Source organism: Nerophis lumbriciformis, linkage group LG11, assembly GCF_033978685.3.
Source record: "Nerophis lumbriciformis linkage group LG11, RoL_Nlum_v2.1, whole genome shotgun sequence".
Taxonomy (NCBI): Eukaryota; Metazoa; Chordata; class Actinopteri; order Syngnathiformes; family Syngnathidae; genus Nerophis; species Nerophis lumbriciformis.
The window spans coordinates 12,660,828-12,680,658 of record NC_084558.2 but is presented as its reverse complement, the minus strand read 5'-3'; the positions used below and the strand labels follow the sequence as shown (position 1 = coordinate 12,680,658).

Below are 19,831 nucleotides of genomic sequence, written 5' to 3'. Positions count from 1 at the left end.
TGTTATTATATTAGTTGTAGTTTGCATCATACTGAGAGGTTCAATCTTGTGTCTCATTACTTTGAGCAGGTGTAACAAATGGTGTGTGATTGTGTAATGTATGTTGCGAGTAACACAAGAAAAGTAAACAGTTACCTGATGGCTTTGCCCAAACAGTTTTCTACCTTCTTAAAGTCAGGTCTTTTCTCAGCATCCTCTTCCCAACAACTTTTTATCAGCATATACACCTGGGGGTGAATAGGGGGAACACTTTAAAAGGCTCCCAAGGATGAACCAGGTCATCAATATCCTGCCTTAGGACAAAAATGCATATAAGTGGTTGTCGTTTGTAGGTGTTGCTGGAGCAAAATAGTACATTTTATTATTTCGTATGAATAATATTTTTTATTTTTGTTATCACATCCATCATACACAGTGTTGCCTCGATTATAGTGGGGGTTCTGTTACAGACCTCCATGGTAAGTACATTTTCGTGAAGTAGCTATGCTATTTTGTGTTTTTTATAAATATTATATGCATTTAAAGTCTTCCACACAGCTTCCACTCATAAACACTTCCAATGCTCTTAAAACCCGTCATACACTACGTGATTTTAAAATGCAAACTTGGAGTAACAGGAGAGAGTTTTTATTAGAGAATTAGCAAAACATTATAGGAGCCAGAATTTGTTTTTTTTAGAAGCAAAGTGTGTGTGATTGTGTTTAGTTTTTTTTAGTTAGTTTAGTTTATTAAGGATCCCCATTAGTCTACACCACAGTGGAGACTATTCTTCCTGGAGTCCAGGCAAAAAACATCACACAATCACAAAACAAAAGGTTACAATGCAGTACAACATGATCAATAATAACATTTTGTAATATAAAAATCGCAACAACAAATAAACAATAACTTGGAGTTTACATAATAATGTTCATACCAAAGATAAAAAAGAGCAATATAAAAATAGATAAATATTTTTTGCAAAAATAAAACAAAGAACCAATGGCCTACAATATACACATTAGTGTAGCCAAGACAATCAATATTCTAAGTGACGAAAAAGTACCATAATGAATAAAATATGACATAAAGTACATACAAAATCAAGATACTATCAATATAAAAACGATAACCAGAAACAAGAATGAATTTTAGCAAAAAATAAGTCAAAAGAAGATAGAAGATTGACATTAGGTACAATATAGAATAATCTCTTTCTGCAATACTTCTCCTCTCAGTCTATTCTTTAAAAGTGTGTCTGCTGGGATGAGGAAGTTACTGGTCACATGGGCATGGGTGTGCTGTGTGACTTCCTTGACAGGAAGTATTTAAGGTTGTGCATTCACCTGTGTCAATTGAGGAAATAGGAAACAGTAGAAAGCCCAGGTTGGGATGCCATAATTTTGGTTTACCGCTTTATTATACGCTTCGTTTTCTGCCAGAAAGCTTTGTTTGGTACCACTCATGCCCTCTTATTTCTGTAACATATGACATCCATTTCAAAAGTCAAACATAATTTCAGACTCGGAACCCATCACCGCCTCTCAGCGACCACCAGGAAATGTGGCCGCAACATGCAGTGTTTCAACAAAAACAGATTAAAAAAATAAACTGATAACATAAAATATTTACGTAACTGGACTATACTGAGATTTTAAGACTTTGCTTAATTAAATCAATGATTTTACAGTTAATCTTATTTTGCATTTACAGTATACACTGGAGACGCAAATAAATGAGGAACTTACTTCGTGTTCTTTCTCTGAAGCTGTGTCAAAGTCTAGATCTGGCCTGAAGTAGGACATGATGACCTTGGACAGTTTTTCTGTGGCAACACCACAAATTAATTATTTAATGAATACAAAAAAATCTCATGTCTATTAAGTCTCTTCAGCCTTTAGAGTACTCTAGCAAAGCCCTCATTATGCCAATGAACACTTTAACCACACACAAACACACACACACACACACACACACACACACACACACACACACACACACACACACACACACACACACACACACACCTAAAGCGTGTATGACAATTTTTCCTCTGTGTTCACCATTTTAAAGCAATACAGTGTGTTAGGTGGTTTACACACAAATTGTGTCGCAATGTTTCACCTGCTCGGTCAGAGCAGCATTCGGTGTAGAAGGTACTTTTTCTTAGAACTATCTCCTGAGCAATGATGGCGAAGCTGTACACGTCTCCTTTTTGGGAGGTGCCCTGCTTCCTGAGGTGCTCTGGCGCTGTCCACAAGTCTGTGCAGAGGAAGGAGACACAAAGTAGTCACTGGATAATATCAACAACTCATTAATGCAATGCAGTAAATGTTTTGTTGTTGTTATTGTTTTACCTCTGCCAGGCTTGAGAAAGGAGTTGCAACCAAAGTCTGTGATCTTCACAACCATGCGGTTGTCCACCACACAGTTGGTGGACTTAAGGCGTCCATGCACCTGGATGTCACTGGCATGCAGGTAGGACATGCCCTACACACACACACAAAGATTAAACAAACAATGAGTCAATGCCATTCATTTTTGTATATTAAAACAGTTAACAAAACATAAATGAGGATGCAAGTGACCAAAATGAGTTGCATTGACCTGAGCCAATGTTAAAAAAGCCTCATTGTACACTGACAGGACACAACATTAGGTACACCCACACCATTAAATGAAAGAGATTGATAAAAAGAATCAATCAATCAATCAATCAATCTTTATTTATATAGCCCTAAATCACAAGTGTCTCAAAGGGCTGCACAAGCCACAACGACATCCTCGGTACAAAGCCCACATAAGGGCAAGGAAAAACTCACCCCAGTGGGACGTCGATGTGAATGACTATGAGAAACCTTGGAGAGGACCGCATATGTGGGTAATCCCCCCCCCTCTAGGGGAGACCGAAAGCAATGGATGTCGAGTGGGTCTGACATAATATTGTGAGAGTCCAGTCCATAGTGGATCCAACATAATAGTAAGAGTCCAGTCCATAGTGGGGCCAGCAGGACACCATCCCGAGCGGAGACGGGTCAGCAGCGCAGAGATGTTCCCAGCCGATGCACAGGCGAGCAGTCCACCCCGGGTCCCGACTCTGGACAGCCAGCACTTCATCCATGGCCACCGGACCTGTGCCCCCCCCCTCAAGGAAAAGGGGAGCAGAGGAGAAAAGAAAAGAAACGGCGGATCAACTGGTCTAACAAGGGGGCTATTTAAAGGCTAGAGTATACAAATGAGTTTTAAGATGGGACTTAAATGCTTCTACTGAGGTAGCATCTCTAATTGTTACCGGGAGGGCATTCCATAGTACTGGAGCCCGAATAGAAAACGCTCTATAGCCCGCAGACTTTTTTTGGGCTCTGGGAATCACTAATAAGCCGGAGTTCTTTGAACGCAAATTTCTTGCCGGGACATATGGTACAATGCAATCGACAAGATAGGACGGAGCTAGACCGTGTAGTATTTTATACGTAAGTAGTAAAACCTTAAAGTCACATCTTAAGTGCACAGAAAGCCAGTGCAGGTGAGCCAGTATAGGCGTAATATGATCAAACTTTCTTGTTCTTGTCAAAAGTCTAGCAGCCGCATTTTGTACCAATTGTAATCTTTTAATGCTAGACATAGGGAGGCCCGAAAATAATACGTTACAGTAGTCGAGACGAGACGTAACGAACGCATGAATAATGATCTCAGCGTCGCTAGTGGACAAAATGGAACGAATTTTAGCGATATTACGGAGATGAAAGAAGGCCGTTTTAGTAACACTCTTAATGTGTGACTCAAAGGAGAGAGTTGGGTCGAAAATAATACCCAGATTCTTTACTGATTCGCCTTGTGTAATTGTTTGGTTGTCAAATGTTAAGGTGGTATTATTAAATAAATGTCGGTGTTTAGCAGGACCGATAATCAGCATTTCCGTTTTCTTGGCGTTGAGTTGCAAGAAGTTAGCGGACATCCATTGTTTAATTTCATTAAGACACGCCTCCAGCTGACTACAATCCGGCGTGTTGGTCAGCTTTAGGGGCATGTAGAGTTGGGTGTCATCAGCATAACAATGAAAGCTAACACCGTATTTGCGTATGATGTCGCCTAGCGGCAGCATGTAAATACTAAAGAGTGCAGGGCCAAGAACCGAACCCTGAGGAACTCCGCACGTTACCTTAACATAGTCCGAGGTCACATTATTATGGGAGACGCATTGCATCCTGTCAGTAAGATAAGAGTTAAACCACGACAAAGCTAAGTCTGACATACCAATACGTGTTTTGATACGCTCTAATAAAATATTATGATCGACGGTATCGAAAGCAGCGCTAAGATCAAGAAGCAGCAACATAGATGACGCATCAGAATCCATCGTTAGCAGTAGATCATTAGTCATTTTTGCGAGGGCTGCCTCCGTAGAGTGATTTGCCCTGAAACCGGATTGAAAAGGTTCACAGAGATTGTTAGACACTAAGTGTTCATTTAGCTGCTGTGCGACAATTTTTTCGAGGATTTTCGAAATAAAGGGAAGGTGGGACACCGGTCGGTAGTTTACCATGAGGTCAGGATCAAGGTTAGGTCTTTTGAGCAGAGGATGAATAACCGCTTTCTTGAATGCTAGGGGAACAGTGCCAGAGGAAAGTGATAAGTTTATAATATTTAGCACTGATGGACCTAATGATACAAAAAGCTCCTTGATAAGTTTCCCAGGAAGTGGGTCAAGTAAACATGTTGTTTGTTTTATCCCACTTACACGCTGTAATAGTTCCTCTAATATTATTTCATCAAAAAGAGAGAGACTATTTTGTATTGCAGTATCCGTCGTAGATACAGTTGTATCTGTGTTCATAGAACCCAGTTGTAGCTGGGATGCGTTGTCTTTAATCTCCTTTCTAATGAGTTCAATTTTCTTATTAAAGAAATTCATAAAGTCATCTGCCGAGTGGGTGGAGCTATTGGGAGGAGTCCCTTGTTGGGTTAGCGATGCTACTGTACTAAACAAAAATTTAGGGTCGTTTTTGTTGAGGCGGATGAGATTTGAGTAATATTTAGCTTTAGCTAAGGTAAGCATGCGTTTATACGATATTAAACTATCACTCCATGCTTGATGGAAAACCTCAAGCTTGGTCGCGCGCCATTTGCGTTCCAACTTTCTACATGATAATTTATGAGCTCTGGTTTCTTCTGTAAACCATGGGGTGCGCCTTTTAGGGGCCCTTTTTTGTTTTAGCGGTGCTATACTAAAGATGGTTTTGCGCAGGGCATTGTCAAAGTTGTTAGTGAGGTTATCAATAGAGCCGACATAATTTGGGAATGGTGCCATTACCGAAGGCAGTAGGTCAGCAAGAGTCATCGTTGTGGCAGCATTAATGTTGCGGCTGCTATAGCAGTTATTATTATTATTAGTTTGTTGACAATGAGTCAGAACTTCGAATTTTATAAGGTAATGATCGGACATTACTTTAGTATACGGGAGTACCATAACTTTGGAGGTGGTGACACCCCTGACCAGCACTAGATCTATCGTATTGCCGTTGCGATGCGTAGGTTCATTTATTATTTGTGTAAGACCACAGCTATCAATTATAGTCTGGAGCGCCACGCACTGAGGGTCCGATGGGGTATTCATATGGATATTAAAGTCCCCCATTATGATTATATTGTCTGCGTGCGTCACTAGATCAGCAACGAACTCTGAGAATTCATTAATAAAGTCCGAGTAGGGCCCTGGGGGGCGGTAGATAACAGCCATATCGAGAGGCAGCGGTGCGACAGACCTCATAGTAAGCACCTCAAACGATTTGTATTTATTATTTAGGTTAGGGGTAAGGTTAAAGTTTTCATTGTATATTAGTGCGACCCCCCCACCCCTTTTAAGGGGACGGGCAATATGCGCATTCGTATAGTTAGGAGGAGATGCCTCATTTAGCGCAAAAAATTCGTCTGGTTTGAGCCAGGTTTCGCTAAGACCAATGACGTTAAGATTGTTGTCTCTAATGACCTCATTAACTAATAACGTTTTGGGAGACAATGATCTTATGTTTAAAAAGCCCATATTATAAGTATTGGGCTGTTTTGACGAGTTTTTGTTTAAATTATCCGTAGTAGAAATATTAATAATGTTGCGTTTATTATACGTAGTGCACTTTAAATAGTTTCGACCATATCTAGGAATTGATACGACGGGAATTTTCAGATTGTTTGCTTGATGCTGCGATCGACTGAACGCATCATGATTTGCCACCTCAGTAGAATGCATATCTACCCCGGACACATTGACAACAGAAAACACATTATGTGAGTTGTGTGTTATTCTAAGAAAATTGCTATGCGTACAGGAATTATCCAGCCTGGTGCTGGCTAGTTCTAGCTTAACTGACTCCTCACCCGGACTAGCAGGCTCTGTAATTGCCTGTGACCGGGCTTGCTCTAGTGTAGTTAGTCAAATGTGACTTAAACAGTAGTCTATGTTCTTAGACAGGATGATGGCGCCTTCCTGGTTAGGGTGAAGGCCGTCCCTCATCAGCAAGCCTGGTTTGCCCCAGAAAGAGGGCCAATTATCAATAAACGTTAGTCCCTGTTGTCTACAGAAGCTAGCCAGCCACTTGTTAAGCGAGACTAATCTGCTATATCTCTCATCATTGCCTCTCGCAGGCAGGGGGCCAGAGACAATTACTCGATGCCTGGACATCTTTCTAGCGAGATCACAAGTCCTGGCTATGTTTCTCTTTGTAATCTCTGACTGTCTCATTCTAGTGTCATTGGAGCCAACGTGTACAACTATATTCGCATAACTAGTGGTGCGATTAGCCTGTCGTACGTGTTTACTAGGCCTGTTGCGAGTTAGCTCCCTAAGATTAGCCTCAATGTCAGGTGCTCGGGCCCCAGGGATGCACTTAATTGTGGCTGGTTTGCTAAGCTTTATGTTTCGGGTGATGGAGTCCCCTATGACTAAGGTGTGGTGCCCGGTAGACTGGGGTGTAGGACTAGCTAAAGAGCTAAATCTATTATGCGTCTCAACCGGTACACCGTAGCTTGTAGGCCGCTTAGGACTACTACAGGCTGGGCTAGTTAGCTCGCTACAGCTAACGCTAGCAGATGTGTCCGCAACATCTAAAGTTACGAGATAATAAAATGTGCCTTTACAATAGCAAACAACAACACACTCCTTGACAAGGTACAACCATGTTTAAAAAAAAAGAAAAAAAAATAGTACTAATATGATCTCAGGTTAAAAATATACTTATATTCAAACATCTGTATGCCAGCACAACACTTGTATCCTTCAGCATTGCACTGTATGTGGAGTACAAATATGATATGCTAATATAAGACAGTTTAAGCATATTGTGTTTACAAGCATATTACTGACGACCTAAATTGGTACTTTTTTTATTCAATAATTTATTGTTGTTTAATGGAAATTAGTACAATGTAATTAATCCTGAATACATTTTTGTTCTTGAATACTTTTGGGTTAGTTTACTTTGTAACTTTGATACCTTTTCTGACACAACACTAGTCGGTAATTGAGCCAATTCCCTCTGCCATGAAATGCAGAAGCATGTACCATTACCCCTCCTGAATTCGCCCATTTATTATCGTTTAATGAAAAATCACAGAAACTGATAAAATTCATCCTAAAGTCATTTATTTATTATTGTTCAATTAAAATCACAGTAACTGATATAATTTATCCTAAATTCATTCATTTGTAGTTTATTAATATTCTATATGTGTGTGTTACCTTGGCGATGTCGTACATGACAGAGATCTTAAACTCCCAGTCCATGAACGTCTCCTCCGGATAAGAGACCTTGTCATTCAGCACGTACTGGACAAAGAACAGGTGTGTATGCCGTCTGTTTCAATGGAAATGTGGGCCCACCATACATACGTACCCTAAGTGATCCCCGCTCACCGTACTCAAAAACCCCAAACACGCCCTCATCCAACTTCACTGTGCCGTAAAACTTGGTGAGGTTGTTATAGTCGATTTGCAAGAGCTGCAGAGTCAAAAGAAATCCTTAGAATATAAAGTGACAGTTAATTATGTGTGTCTCACAGCATTAAGCTCCATTTTCTGGGTCTCGTTGAAGTTTCCATCTGAGTGGTTGAGCTCCTTCAGAATGACAATCTGAAACATTTGCAGTAGCACTGATCAGATCAGGAATCCTCAGAAACAAACACTTTACGCTGTACCTTCTTGTCGTAGAGCGCACGGCGGATCTTAAATACTTTGTTTTTCCTCTCATTTTCAATCTGAAGCAGACGACAGACACTTTAACCAAAACGCAAGTGGACATATGGACGGGTGTTGGCTACCTTCAGAACAACTTGGTTCAATGAGTTGTCCTCCAACAGGGTGACAAGTTCAGAGGGGATGTGGGAGTCAGAGCACCGTTTCCTCAGCAGCCGATCTCTCCTGTTCTGTCTGAACATGGTGTTAACTTTATCACTACCCATAGTCACACAGCATTAAAATAAATGTCCACACAGGGAATTCCTGTTCAGTGCATAATAAACATTAACATGATAGCATGGCAGTGATAACCTGGGTTCTACACTCTTTAAAAAAAAAAAAAGTGTGTTAGCCAACGAAGGAGACATTTGTGCATGTACAGAAAATACTGTAACATTGGTGGAATGATGACAAGTGACACCAAGATAAGCAAGTTCCACAGTAGTTTCTATTGATCCTGATAAAGGCCGTGTTTTTTGTGTTTAGAATAAGCCAGGGGCCATAAAACAAAAAGAGCTGCAGGCCGAAAATGACCCCCAGACCGGACTTTGGACTGTTAAGCAATTAACTGTGATAGCAATTTATTTATTGTTTTACAAGGGCTTCAAGTGTTTATTCTAAATAAATCTCGGAATTCTCACTGTGAAGTTAGAACCTAAGTCGTATCACAAAATGATAGATATTTAAGAAATAATATTAGAATGATATGGCGTTATGCTAAAGCATAATTTAAATATTTGTCATTATACAGTCGTCCCTCGCACCGTTCTATTTGGGATTTTTTTAAAGCATATTCTGTGTAATTTTGGTCTATATTAAGCATTTTCAAGAATAACATGGCTGAATGAACTAAACATATAAATACTACAGTACTATTGGCTGTTGGATGATACCAAACCAATCAGAGCATGCTGTTCAGTATCGTGGTCACTGATTGGCTCAACCTTAGGTAGCATTAATGTGTTGGATTAAAAGAGAGAAAAGGTGACTAAAATGTGCCATTTTGTGTTCAGATGAGTCTTATAATGTTAAAAACAATATTCAGAATATTTTCTATGCTCTAGCTATGAAAATATTTGATTTATAACAATTTTACCACAGTCACACCCAGACTGTATACTGTATGTTCAGTATACAGTAATGTATGTATATCAACTCGGTCCAGTAAATAATTATCCACCAATCATGACATGACTTAGTCTGTTGTATGAATGGAAACCGGTGGATACATAGGTTAATTACACAGGTGGATACACAAGTTCAGTCCGATACCTTTTGCCATCTCGTGGAAAAAAAACATTTAATTGTTCTGCCTCTCACTGTTTATCACTGACAAAGATAGATGAACAAATAAAACACTTTTCTGACCATTTAAGTGAAATTTGATTATTTTCAGCAGCACACCTGATGATCCCTCAGAATCTCACAGCACATTAATGTGCCGCGACACAGTTGTTGGGAATCAGTGCTTTAAATTACCCTATTGTTCATCAAACTGCAAAAACAAAATTACATATTTATTTTTCTGTGAGAGACGCTAGTCTGCTTCCTGAAAACAGTTAAGTCTTGTATATACCTGTACAGTATGTGATATTTAGTCCTATGGGCACCACATTAAAAGACGTATCCTCATTATCACTCACCTGTAGAAGATGAAGGCAATGATGGCCACAACCACCACAATCACCCCCAAAACTATGACGACGATGTCAAGTGATGCTCCTTCTGTTAGCAGAGAACGAAAACTGGTAAGGAGACAATACTCTAATACTCTAACTCGTCATATCATTAGGTACACCTTTGTCTGCATGCACTGTTTGTCTTAAATCTTTGTGGTAAAGGTTGTCAATCAGTGTCACCTCTAAACTGTGTTATATGTGGGAAGGGCATTTGACGACATTGCTTTCATCAAAATATGGAAACAATTAACGAGAAATGATGGACAGACAGAATCCCTACTAAAGAGTCAAACTACTACTACGAGAAAAACATTTGTTACCCTTTCTACCTGTTTCCCCCCGATTAATAGGGGCTGAGTGTCTGTTTTGGCTTTCCTCCTTAAGTCTATGAACCAGCTCCTTGGTCTTGGAGGTGTTCAGGACAAGGTTATTGCCTGAACACCACATTGACAGCTGCTCCACCTCGTCCCGGTAAGCTGACTCATCTCCCCCAGAGATGAGCCCCACAACTGTGGTATCATCAGCAAACTTGACACTTGACAGCCTCCAGACACTCCGTTCTGGAGAGACATGTTCCAATACAGTTGACTCACCTCACTGACTCTAATTATAGCCTGTCAAATTTGCAATCTGGGTTCAGAACTGGCCATGAATGCATCACAGCTACCCTTACCGCTACCTGCATTTCCCCTCGGAGATTAACTGCACTTTGTTTGGAATTTCGCGTATCGTTCACAATGATTATAAAAAACTTTTTGCATTCTAACATGTAAAAATCGGCTGGTTCTAGGTAGCTAGCAATGCAGCTAATGGGAGCAATCAATTCTACCTCTATATCAATTAAAAAATGCATTCAAAAACCGTCACCAATACTTCATTTACGTTCCGTAACCTGTATAATAACCAAACTGTAGCAACATTGTTATTTTAAGAGTGAACACTGAGGAAATATTTTTCTATCGTAGTAACACATCAACGTGCTAAGGTATTAGTCGTAAAAGCTAAGTACGGCAAGAGATAAGCTCGCGTCTACGTCTGCACAAAACGCGTTTGAGTTTGGAATGCACAACACATAAGAACCAATCTGTACTGACTGACAAACACGAATAATCATATTACGGTATCTGTAAAGTATTAGCCTACATTTCATATTATGTTTGTCAGAACTAGCCAGAGTACTGTAGTTGTAATTACACACATGAAGTGCTGCGTGTATTATGATCGATATAAAGTGTGACTCACTCGATGGACAGTTGTGCGTTTGGTCCAACTGGCCGGGGACATTTTTTCTGTTTTTTGGGGGGTAAGCACTCTATTTATGTCGAAATAGCTTGTCTCCAAATTCCACATTCGCAGCTTCGAGTGGCTTTCACCTCATCGTATCGACTTCCGTCTGCTCCAACATTTCACCCTTTTCTTTGTGTTCGCTTCTAGAAGCAGCAGTTCATCCTCCGTTCATTGAGCTTCAAAAAGATAAGGTAGTGAATCCTCATTTGTCCAAAAATATTCGTCTTCGTTTCGTCATGATTAGAGCCAGTGCCGGCCCAAGCCTCCATGGGGCCCTAAGCAAAATTTGATTTTGGGGCCCTCTATTTCTGCCAATAATATTGATTGTTGATCATTCACACACCTACTATAAACTCATTGCGGCTCTGGCAGTATTGTTTACATTATCCTATTGTCAGCCTGGCATGTCTTTACAAATGACATGTCATTTATAAAGATATGGGGGTGGCCCAGTTAAGAACATAAATAATACCAAGCTGCAAGAGTGGCCTGGGGTTGAACAGTCCAAGTGATAAAGCTTTGTATTTACAGTAAAAGTGTCATCTTGTCTCATCAGTCTTGTACTTATTAGTCTTTAATTACTAGTTTACATTTTTAGTTAATTGTTCATATTTAATGTTTACTTTGTACAAAGAGAGCGCAGTCTACTGAAGTTAAATTCATCAATAGTTTTCCCCTTTGAAAGACGCAAGGCAAATTCCTTCCATTTCACCATGTTGCTACAATGATCTTCACTGTTTTCATGCTGTTTCAGCAGTGCATCTATGTTGACCCAATCCCGCTGTCCCTCGGCTGCCAGTTTTAAGGACTTTTTGGAAAATAATTTGCAGCAAAAGCAATAGACTGCATCTTTACTTCTTGAATAAGTCAGCCAGCTACGCTTGACTTTTTCCCCATTGACTAGCTGTCTGTAGGTATAATGATAATGAAAACTTCGGCCATCATGCCGTTTGGGGAATGAAAAGTTCTCCTTAATAGACAGTGGTCCTCTGATCACCTGTCTGTATCTGAGAGGAAAGATATGGCGTCACATTAGTGCCAAAAATCCGAGCGCATAAAAACTGTTATCAATATACTTCCGGTTCCGGTTCACCGTGCGTGACTGCTCGCTGACTGCTCGCTGTTTCGAAAAAGCTAAGTATCGTTCTATTTGTGTGCTTTTAAATTGTTCTGCAGCTTTCTTTATTACTTTCTCAACATATTTAGTAGTACTATTTAACTTGCAAATCACCCGATCTCTGTCTCTCCACCCCTCCCGCAGCTAGCTAGCAGCTAGCTGCTAAGCTAACGAAGCTAGCGCGGAGAAAGGCGTCGCCGGGCGCCGGTCAGAAGGAGTCTACTCCTGCACACCGTGACCAGGACTTCTCGGAAGACAGCAGGAACTTCACTCGGTGACAGAAAACACCGTGAGTATGGCTTCCTGCGCGTCTTGCACCTTACTCACGGAGAGGCTGGCTCTGCTAGAGGGCCGTGTCCGCCAGTTAGAGCAGAGTAATCTCGTAACTTTAGATGTTGCGGACACATCTGCTAGCGTTAGCTGTAGCGAGCTAACTAGCCCAGCATGTAGTAGTCCTAAGCGGCCTACAAGCTACGGTGTACCGGTTGAGACGCATAATAGATTTAGCTCTTTAGCTAGTCCTACACCCCAGTCTACCGGGCACCACACCTTAGTCATAGGGGACTCCATCACCCGAAACATAAAGCTTAGCAAACCAGCCACAATTAAGTGCATCCCGGGGGCCCGAGCACCTGACATAGAGGCTAATCTTAGGGAGCTAACTCGCAACAGGCCTAGTAAACACGTACGACAGGCTAATCGCACCACTAGTTATGCGAATATAGTTGTACACGTTGGCTCCAATGACACTAGAATGAGACAGTCAGAGATTACAAAGAGAAACATAGCCAGGACTTGTGATCTCGCTAGAAAGATGTCCAGGCATCGAGTAATTGTCTCTGGCCCCCTGCCTGCGAGAGGCAATGATGAGAGATATAGCAGATTAGTCTCGCTTAACAAGTGGCTGGCTAGCTTCTGTAGACAACAGGGACTAACGTTTATTGATAATTGGCCCTCTTTCTGGGGCAAACCAGGCTTGCTGATGAGGGACGGCCTTCACCCTAACCAGGAAGGCGCCATCATCCTGTCTAAGAATATAGACTACTGTTTAAGTCACATTTGACTAACTACACTAGAGCAAGCCCGGTCACAGGCAATTACAGAGCCTGCTAGTCCGGGTGAGGAGTCAGTTAAGCTAGAACTAGCCAGCGCCAGGCTGGATAATTCCTGTACGCATAGCAATTTTCTTAGAATAACACACAACTCACATAATGTGTTTTCTGTTGTGAATGTGTCCGGGGTAGATATGCATTCTACTGAGGTGGCAAATCATGATGCGTTTAGTCGATCGCAGCATCAAGCAAACAATCTGAAAATTCCCGTCGTATCAATTCCTAGATATGGTCGAAACTATTTAAAGTGCACTACGTATAATAAACGCAACATTATTAATATTTCTACTACGGATAATTTAAACAAAAACTCGTCAAAACAGCCCAATACTTATAATATGGGCTTTTTAAACATAAGATCATTGTCTCCCAAAACGTTATTAGTTAATGAGGTCATTAGAGACAACAATCTTAACGTCATTGGTCTTAGCGAAACCTGGCTCAAACCAGACGAATTTTTTGCGCTAAATGAGGCATCTCCTCCTAACTATACGAATGCGCATATTGCCCGTCCCCTTAAAAGGGGTGGGGGGGTCGCATTAATATACAATGAAAACTTTAACCTTACCCCTAACCTAAATAATAAATACAAATCGTTTGAGGTGCTTACTATGAGGTCTGTCGCACCGCTGCCTCTCGATATGGCTGTTATCTACCGCCCCCCAGGGCCCTACTCGGACTTTATTAATGAATTCTCAGAGTTCGTTGCTGATCTAGTGACGCACGCAGACAATATAATCATAATGGGGGACTTTAATATCCATATGAATACCCCATCGGACCCTCAGTGCGTGGCGCTCCAGACTATAATTGATAGCTGTGGTCTTACACAAATAATAAATGAACCTACGCATCGCAACGGCAATACGATAGATCTAGTGCTGGTCAGGGGTGTCACCACCTCCAAAGTTATGGTACTCCCGTATACTAAAGTAATGTCCGATCATTACCTTATAAAATTCGAAGTTCTGACTCATTGTCAACAAACTAATAATAATAATAACTGCTATAGCAGCCGCAACATTAATGCCGCCACAACGGTGACTCTTGCTGACCTACTGCCTTCGGTAATGGCACCATTCCCAAATTATGTCGGCTCTATTGATAACCTCACTAACAACTTTGACAATGCCCTGCGCAAAACCATTGATAGTATAGCACCGCTAAAACAAAAAAGGGCCCCTAAAAGGCGCACCCCATGGTTTACAGAGGAAACCAGAGCTCATAAATTATCATGTAGAAAGTTGGAACGCAAATGGCGCGCGACCAAGCTTGAGGTTTTCCATCAAGCATGGAGTGATAGTTTAATATCGTATAAACGCATGCTTACCTTAGCTAAAGCTAAATATTACTCAAATCTCATCCGCCTCAACAAAAACGACCCTAAATTTTTGTTTAGTACAGTAGCATCGCTAACCCAACAAGGGACTCCTCCCAATAGCTCCACCCACTCGGCAGATGACTTTATGAATTTCTTTAATAAGAAAATTGAACTCATTAAAAAGGAGATTAAAGACAACGCATCCCAGCTACAACTGGGTTCTATGAACACAGATACAACTGTATCTACGACGGATACTGCAATACAAAATAGTCTCTCTCTTTTTGATGAAATAACATTAGAGGAACTATTACAGCGTGTACGTGGGATAAAACAAACAACATGTTTACTTGACCCACTTCCTGGGAAACTTATCAAGGAGCTTTTTGTATTATTAGGTCCATCAGTGCTAAATATTATAAACTTATCACTTTCCTCTGGCACTGTTCCCCTAGCATTCAAGAAAGCGGTTATTCATCCTCTGCTCAAAAGACCTAACCTTGATCCTGACCTCATGGTAAACTACCGACCGGTGTCCCACCTTCCCTTTATTTCGAAAATCCTCGAAAAAATTGTCGCACAGCAGCTAAATGAACACTTAGTGTCTAACAATCTCTGTGAACCTTTTCAATCCGGTTTCAGGGCAAATCACTCTACGGAGACAGCCCTCGCAAAAATGACTAATGATCTACTGCTGACGATGGATTCTGATGCGTCATCTATGTTGCTGCTTCTTGATCTTAGCGCTGCTTTCGATACCGTCGATCATAATATTTTATTAGAGCGTATCAAAACACGTATTGGTATGTCAGACTTAGCCTTGTCGTGGTTTAACTCTTATCTTACTGACAGGATGCAATGCGTCTCCCATAATAATGTGACCTCTGACTATGTTAAGGTAACGTGCGGAGTTCCTCAGGGTTCGGTTCTTGGCCCTGCACTCTTTAGTATTTACATGCTGCCGCTAGGCGACATCATACGCAAATACGGTGTTAGCTTTCATTGCTATGCTGATGACACCCAACTCTACATGCCCCTAAGGCTGACCAACACGCCAGATTGTAGTCAGCTGGAGGCGTGTCTTAATGAAATTAAACATTGGATGTCCGCTAACTTCTTGCAACTCAACGCCAAGAAAACGGAAATGCTGATTATCGGTCCTGCTAAACACCGACATTTATTTAATAATACCACCTTAACATTTGACAACCAAACAATTACACAAGGCGAATCAGTAAAGAATCTGGGTATTATCTTCGACCCAACTCTCTCCTTTGAATCACACATTAAGAGTGTTACTAAAACGGCCTTCTTTCATCTCCGTAATATCGCTAAAATTCGTTCTATTTTATCCACTAGCGACGCTGAGATCATTATTCATGCGTTCGTTACGTCTCGTCTCGACTACTGTAACGTATTATTTTCGGGTCTCCCTATGTCTAGCATTAAAAAATTACAGTTGGTACAAAATGCGGCTGCTAGACTTTTGACAAGAACAAGAAAGTTTGATCATATTACGCCTATACTGGCTCACCTGCACTGGCTTCCTGTGCACTTAAGAAGTGACTTTAAGGTTTTACTACTTACGTATAAAATACTACACGGTCTAGCTCCGTCCTATCTTGTCGATTGTATTGTACCATATGTCCCGGCAAGAAATCTGCGTTCAAAGAACTCCGGCTTATTAGTGATTCCCAGAGCCCAAAAAAAAGTCTGCGGGCTATAGAGCGTTTTCTATTCGGGCTCCAGTACTATGGAATGCCCTCCCGGTAACAATTAGAGATGCTACCTCAGTAGAAGCATTTAAGTCCCATCTTAAAACTCATTTGTATACTCTAGCCTTTAAATAGCCCCCCTGTTGGACCAGTTGATCTGCCGTTTCTTTTCTTTTCTCCTCTGCTCCCCTTTTCCTTGAGGGGGGGGGGGCACAGGTCCGGTGGCCATGGATGAAGTGCTGGCTGTCCAGAGTCGGGACCCGGGGTGGACCGCTCGCCTGTGCATCGGCTGGGAACATCTCTACGCTGCTGACCCGTCTCCGCTCGGGATGGTGTCCTGCTGGCCCCACTATGGACTGGACTCTTACTATTATGTTGGATCCACTATGGACTGGACTCTCACAATATTATGTCAGACCCACTCGACATCCATTGCTTTCGGTCTCCCCTAGAGGGGGGGGGTTACCCACATATGCGGTCCTCTCCAAGGTTTCTCATAGTCATTCACATCGACGTCCCACTGGGGTGAGTTTTTCCTTGCCCGTATGTGGGCTTTGTACCGAGGATGTCGTTGTGGCTTGTGCAGCCCTTTGAGACACTTGTGATTTAGGGCTATATAAATAAAGATTGATTGATTGATTGATCGCGCGCTGATTCTCCACTTTGTGCGTGCGCGACACCCTTTTGCGCGCGCGTGGTGTCTTTTTGCGCGCGCGCGGTGCCTTTCTGCGCGCGCGCCCTCTCGGTCTGTGCGCTCTCTGTGTACTCCTGGCATCTCTCCTCGCGCTGTCATGTTTCTTTTTGGCACTTTGGGGGAAGGTATGCTTAGACGGCCCCTCCTTTCTGATTGGCTCTGAGCATTTTTCATAAGACCAATCATTCTCCAGCGTAGCAACGTTGTAGCCATCTTACCTCGGACAGCTAGCCTCAATCATTACATTGATGTCAAAGCAAGTTATGGTAATTTAATTAGTACATGTACCAATTAAATTACCATAACTTGCTCGATTTTCGACCAATTTACAAACGGTTTGCCTTGTTACAAATCTTATTACATGTAGATATGACATAGGATGCTGCACCTGTTGAAATCACCTCTTTCGCTATAAAAAAAAAATGACTTAATTGTGCAACATAGTTGTGTAGGGTCAGTGTTAGTCAGTTCTCTGATTATTTTAAACTGTTTCAGAATACATTATTAAAAGGCTATTTTTAACATTTTAAAAACAAAATTCAAAGATTATTTCATTAATTTTATGGCTGAATCAAAAGAAATTCCATAAATTAGAAAACAAATGTTCAAGAAGAAGTGAAAACTTTGCGCCTATAACAATCTTGATACATATTGACGATGACCCGCCCTGCTATACTTCTGATTATCTCTGAGCATTTTTCGTCTGGCCAATCAGAAAGAAGGGGCCGGCTAAGCATACCCACCCCCAAAGTGCCAAAACGAAACATGCCAGCGCACAGACCGAGACGGCACGCGCGCAAAAAGGCACCACGCGCGCGCAAAAGGGTGTCGCGCGCGCGCACGAAGTGGAGAGTAAGCGCGCGATAACAGTTTTTATGCGCTCGGATTTTTGGCACTAATGTGACGCCATAGCAGGCGGCAAACGTCACAGGTGCAGCAGAGGCAGCTTTACATTTAAAGAGAGGCAGGAAGAATCACTAAGCCTAGATCAGCAGCAGCACTCTGTTGACCTAAAATTGTGTTTTTGTACAATAATATATCTTTGATCATTTAGAAATCATCAGTCAGACTCGTACATGCAAAAAATAAAAAATAAGAATTTTTTGTTTATTGCTTTTGGGGGCCCCCTGGTGGCCGCGGGGCCCTAAGCAAGCGCTTAGTACGCTTATGCCTTGGGCCGGCTCTGATTAGAGCACACATAAGTGTTTTGTATCTGGAAGTAGGAACACACATTTGTGCGCTGCTATGGAAACAGAAATCAATGCACGGAAGAAGTCAGTCCCAGAAATTATTAAAATGATCAAAATATGGTAAATATTGAACATATTTCACATTGTTATGAACGTGTCAGTTACTACATTATATATATATACTTGAGTGTGTATACAAAATGTTGATGGAGGGTTTTGCAGGCTACAATGGTGACTCCAATTAGCCGAATCTTTCAAGCGTTTGTGATCATCTTAAAAATCCTAATTAAAAAAAAAATCTCTCGTCATACCAAAGACTATAAAAATGGGACTCATTACCTCCCTGCTTGACACTCAGCATCAAGGGTTGGAATTGGGGGTTAAATCACCAAAAATGATTCCCGGGCGCGGCCACTGCTGCTGCTCACTGCTCCCCTCATCTCCCAGGGTGTGATCAAGGGTGATGGGTCAAATGCAGAGAATCATTTCGCCACACCTAGTGTGTGTGTGACGATCATGGGTACTTTAACTTAAATAATGATTGTGAACGATAGGCAAAATCCCCAAAAATGTGCAGTTCCCCTTTAAGGTCCTTCATGATTACATCACTTCCATGGACAATAAAGTGAAGTGAATTGTATTTATATAGTGCTTTTCTCTAGTGACTCAAAGCGCTTTACATAGTGAAACCTAATATCTAAGTTACATTTAAAACTATGTGGGTGGCACTGGGAGCGGGTGGGTAAAGTGTCTTGCCCAAGGACACAACGGCAGTGACGAGGATGGCAGAAGCTGGGATCGAACCTGGAACCCTCAAGTTGCTGGTACGGCCACTCTACCAACCGAGCTATACCGCCCCAATAAACATGTCTGCATCCTTGACTTCTTAGATCTAGCCAAGGCCTTTGATTCAGTAGATCACAACATCCTCTTAAATCAACTCTTTAGTATTGGCTTGTCCAAAGGTTGCATCGACTCTAAATAACCGCATACAACGAGTGAAATTTGAAAATGTTGTGTCTGAGCCGCCTTAAATTTTCCATTTGGGTCCAAGCTTATTCTCCATCTACATAAATGATGTGGCTAAGGCTATCGGTGCCTTTCGGATACATCTTTATGCTGATGATACATCATCTCCTCATTTGGTCCTTCACTCAGCCTCCAACCTCCAACTCAGCCTCACCTCTACTGGGGAATCTTTTTATGACTTTCATCTTTGTTTCAATTTAAAATAAGACCAAATGCATGTTATTTGTTAAAAAAAAAAAAACATGAAAAAAAATCGAGGGTTCCTGTTTCACAAAAATCTGAATACTGATACATTATTTTTTTACACACAGATCAAAAAAGGACAAACTTTTTTTTTTTTTGCACACAGATGGCAATACAGACATATTATTTTTACAAACACAGATCAAAATACAGACAGGCAGATTTGTCTTACACGCACATAAATATGAATACAAACAAATTAGAACACGAAGACACACCTCTGATTATACACACA

At 41.3% G+C, this 19,831-nt stretch overlaps 1 protein-coding gene across 1 annotated transcript in view; it reads right to left on the bottom strand.

Moving 5' to 3' along the window:
• gucy2cb (guanylate cyclase 2Cb) overlaps positions 1-19,831 on the bottom strand; it is a 37,182-nt gene that overhangs the window by 9,606 nt on the left and 7,745 nt on the right. Inside the window, exons 11-20 of the mRNA XM_061967339.1 lie at positions 9,853-9,934; positions 8,293-8,401; positions 8,170-8,229; positions 8,033-8,104; positions 7,869-7,973; positions 7,715-7,801; positions 2,337-2,469; positions 2,104-2,241; positions 1,728-1,804; positions 136-227 (exon numbers count right to left, since the gene is read on the bottom strand). Of these exons, the coding sequence (XP_061823323.1) occupies positions 136-227; positions 1,728-1,804; positions 2,104-2,241; positions 2,337-2,469; positions 7,715-7,801; positions 7,869-7,973; positions 8,033-8,104; positions 8,170-8,229; positions 8,293-8,401; positions 9,853-9,934 (955 nt within the window). The remainder of the gene's footprint in view (positions 1-135; positions 228-1,727; positions 1,805-2,103; positions 2,242-2,336; positions 2,470-7,714; positions 7,802-7,868; positions 7,974-8,032; positions 8,105-8,169; positions 8,230-8,292; positions 8,402-9,852; positions 9,935-19,831) is intronic.